The sequence below is a fragment of the Atta colombica genome, unplaced genomic scaffold (assembly GCF_001594045.1).
Source record: "Atta colombica isolate Treedump-2 unplaced genomic scaffold, Acol1.0 scaffold141, whole genome shotgun sequence".
NCBI classification, from domain to species: domain Eukaryota; kingdom Metazoa; phylum Arthropoda; class Insecta; order Hymenoptera; family Formicidae; genus Atta; species Atta colombica.
This window is the reverse complement of record NW_017259230.1, coordinates 806,139-810,226: the sequence shown is the minus strand read 5'-3', so window position 1 is coordinate 810,226 and position 4,088 is coordinate 806,139. Positions and strand designations below refer to the sequence as shown.

The window sequence follows — 4,088 nt, the reverse complement described above, 5'->3', positions numbered from 1 at the left end:
TATATATATATCATTTTTTAAATATTAGAAACACCTAAAATCAGAGAGAATCCGCTGGATTGCGTTTCAAAATTCAATTCTGTCAACTCGAGTATTATTTTGTCCTTATTATATACTAAATAAAGATATTCGGAGTTGACAGAATCAAGTTTTGGAACGCACTCCTGAAATCTTTTTGATAATATTTCAAAAAGATTGTAGATTCTTTGTGTAATATTTGATCAATCTTTCAACAAGATTTCATTATGTGCAAGAATCACAGACATTTTGCTTTTCCAGAGCTGTCTCAGAAATATGGCAGACATATTTCGTAATTTTTATGAAATGTTTCACTTTTCAGTTGAAAAATTTCTAAGATATTTTTGAAAACTTTCAGTACTGTATGGAATATATCTTTCGAATATCTATGAGTTTGATAATATTTTACATATAAAAAAACGAACTGAACGAAATGAAAAATGTTTTCCTTATTTTATAGATCTATCGTGTTTTAAAAAAACATTGCAAAAATTTTCAACTTCTTAACATAAAATCTTAAAATAAGTTTTCTCCACAAAATCATTTTTTAAAAATAATTTCAAATAAAATTGAAAACTACTTTACATAAGTGAGTTTATTCTTTAAAACGGTTTATCGTTATTGATATTTATTAAGTTCTTTTATTTATATAATCTGAATTGACAATTTGCGAGATTCCTTTATTGGATATCCTTTGAACTTCTGTGCGAAGCGATATCGACTGAGATTTCATTACGACGTTGTTTAAATTATTCCGTATCGTGGCGCCGCAGCGCTTCAGTGCCAGCATCAATCGTAAGGAAGTGACGTTCTGACAGCGCACCGTCCACGTAGCGTTTTGAGTATATATTTGCGCATTGCTGTTCAGGAACATCTGAGCAGTCATCAGAAGTAACGTTTTGGTGTACTCGTACAACGCGTAACGTGAGTATTTTGTGTTTTTATCTCATTTGAATATTTTTACGTACAAATTTTCTTCTCTCATGAGAGGAATATCTGTGCAATTCTTACCTGTGCAATTCTCCGTGAAAAAGTTTGGACTTTCTAACATAACCCAGATTTAATTTATTGCATCAATACATAAGTATGTTTTTTCTTTCTTGTCGATATGAATGAAATATTTTTTGTGAACCAAAATGTGATATACCTGATAATGTTATATAAAACAGCGATTAGAACCTTTTTTTACATTAAAAAAATTGAGATTTTTAGATTTTATTTACTATATTAAAGTATAGACATCTTGTACCTGTATACTAATTAAAACATATCTTATAACTTTTATATATAATATTCTAACATAAATATAATGCAGATTTATGTATTTTTTATAATTGAACTTTTCACTTCCCTTTTTTTATCTACAATATTTAGTTATTGCCTGTTTTGTTTTGAATGTGTAATTGACAGAATGTGTAACATAATATAAATGCAAAAATAGACCTATTATTATAATGTCATTACAAAATGTGATCAATGATATTACAAAATATCTCAAGGATTGTTGCTCAATATGGAAGCTCGAAGAATATCTGAAAGATTGAAATGTATTTTATATACATGTATGTTGTTTGATTAATCAGCTTATTTCAAAATTATTCTTAAACAACACACTTCTATTTCTTTTGCAGTTTATCAATCGCTATGGATCAAATCAAGAAGCTCACTGAACCAGGTCGTCAGTTTGCCAAGGATAGCATCCGACTTGTCAAAAGATGTACCAAACCAGATCGCAAAGGTAATTTATTTCTATTAAGCTACGTATGCCAGAAATATAATGATTAATCATAATTTGTTTTTTATGTATTACAGAATTTCAGAAGATTGCTATTGCTACTGCGATTGGTTTCTGTATAATGGGCTTCATAGGATTCTTCGTTAAGCTAATCCATATCCCAATCAACAATATCATTGTGTAAGTTTTTGCATAATTGCTATTTTATTTTAATTGTTTAAGAAATTTTAATATTTTTTTTATTTTCAGAGGTTCATAATATTAATCTTGATTCTCATCAATATTATTAAGGAAATTATTGATAATTATTGATAAGGTTCTGTAAGATTATGTGCGTTAATTGTCCCTTAATCTTATTTATAATAACAAAAATGTATTTGCTATCTATTGAATTGGTTTTGTGAATGAAGTAGGTAAGAGATGTGTGCGTAATATTAATGAATTTTATAATAAAAGTTAAAAATTACTTACCTTCTTTTTTACTAATTGTGTATCCTAAAAAATAAGAAAAATAAAAATCTAAGAAATGTAATTACAATATCTTGAACATAGATGTACAAACTTTAAGAAACACAAAAAAGTTTTGTGTTAAAATACAACAATACAAATTAGTTATTTTAATTTATATATCATATTCTATTATAAAAAAATTTATTTATTTTAATTCAAAATAAAATTTCTTAATTTAATAAAATTCTATCATAAGAGGGAAATCCTATAAAAGTTTAAGTCATTCTTTTAGTATTAAAGACACTTTTATTTAAAGAATAAAATTTTTCCTTAGGTTATAACGATCAAATTTTGTCGGCCGTTTATCTGTCTTATTATCTGCAAAATATTATCAGTATTAATAAAAAAAAATTTGCAAAAAAACGATCATGTTGCATAAATCATAGCCAGGTACTGAGTAATATACGTAAAAGATATAATGATCTTGTATAAATCTGGCATGCAGCTTTACTTTATTTCGCAACTTAACACTGCTCCAAAAAAGCGACGTTTTTTTCTAATAAAAAAAATAAAAAAAAAATTTATTTACTGATAAAAAAATAAATGAGTCCTTAGATATTATAGAAGCCACAATATCTAGGATCTTAGTATTGGCAGTATTAAAATAACAGAACGGACTATTTAAAATCGCAAAGATTGTGCAAATATAAACTTACCGAAGCACTTTTAACGAAATTCTTAACATTGGAGCTGTGAAACATTAACTTAACAATATTACTTTTCAATTTAAAAAATAATATCTCCCACATTTAATACATATAAACTATATTAAATAGATAGAAATTCATTGTTCCCCTAAGGGCACATTAAACTATTAAATACTCTGTTCTGGCAACTTGATAAAAATTCTATAAAAAGAAGATAATATTTCTAGCACCATTCGCGTATCGCTGTTGTATGATACTGGCATAATTGCCATACTACTCTCTTTTTTGCGATTTATAAGTCATACTTGGATTTTACTTGATTTCGTAAATTCCATATACTATCGAAGAGAAAGAGAGGAAAAAACGCGGAAGACTTTGTCCCACTTTGCTTCGCTCGCGAAGTGCCGGAAAAGTTTCTCATGTTTTATCATCAAAAATTATTTTATCAATTTGTAGCAACATTCCGAACAGGGAAAGTTTAGTCCGCGGATATGTATAAGCGTTTTTCTTCGTTAATATAATTACAGCATTCCTGCTAACGATCAGGCTAACTTTCATAGATTACGTGAGAAATCATCTTATAAGCGTAGCCCAAAGTGTGTTTGTCAAATTAAAAAGTAAAATAAAAATCAAATAATATGAAATCTTTCAAATAATTCAAAATTATTTTAAGACGCAACAGACATTGGAAACTTATAATAATAGGAAGAAAATATATTTTATTGTAAGAAATTATTTAAAAAATATATTTAAAATTAGACAAAATTCATTTTTTCCAATTTTGAAGATATTAAGTAATCTTAAAAAATAGAGTTTGAACATACAGAATTTGCTCAGCAAACTTGTAACAATTATTATAGAATTACAGGGTACATTATGTTGTGCTTTCTCGCAATTTTCTTTGGCGTTTTCATCTGCTTTTTTTATCTGTTTATATCTTTTCGTATGAATATTGGCAACTGGATCCAAGATTTTTAATCGCAATATATATCAAGTCTCAATTTGCAAACGCACTGAGGGGAAATAAAACGAAACTAAATTGAGGTATGTCATTAGGCACGTAATTCTCGATTCTCCAACGAATCTAATATTTAATATTCGTCATGTAATTAAGTGATCATTTGATTGTTAATGGCGTGCACTTATTTATGCAATTGTTTGCGTTGTAAAATTATACA

The 4,088-nt window shown here is 27.3% G+C and overlaps 1 protein-coding gene across 1 annotated transcript; it reads left to right on the top strand.

Moving 5' to 3' along the window:
- Positions 1 to 827: 827 nt before the first annotated feature.
- Positions 828 to 2,219, top strand: LOC108684891 (protein transport protein Sec61 subunit gamma). The gene is made up of 4 exons (XM_018189422.1): positions 828 to 942; positions 1,650 to 1,756; positions 1,831 to 1,933; positions 2,003 to 2,219. The coding sequence occupies exons 2-4, from the start codon at positions 1,663 to 1,665 to the stop codon at positions 2,010 to 2,012; spliced, it is 207 nt and encodes a 68-aa protein (XP_018044911.1). The 5' UTR covers positions 828 to 942; positions 1,650 to 1,662; the 3' UTR covers positions 2,013 to 2,219.
- The last annotated feature ends 1,869 nt before the right edge of the window (positions 2,220 to 4,088 follow it).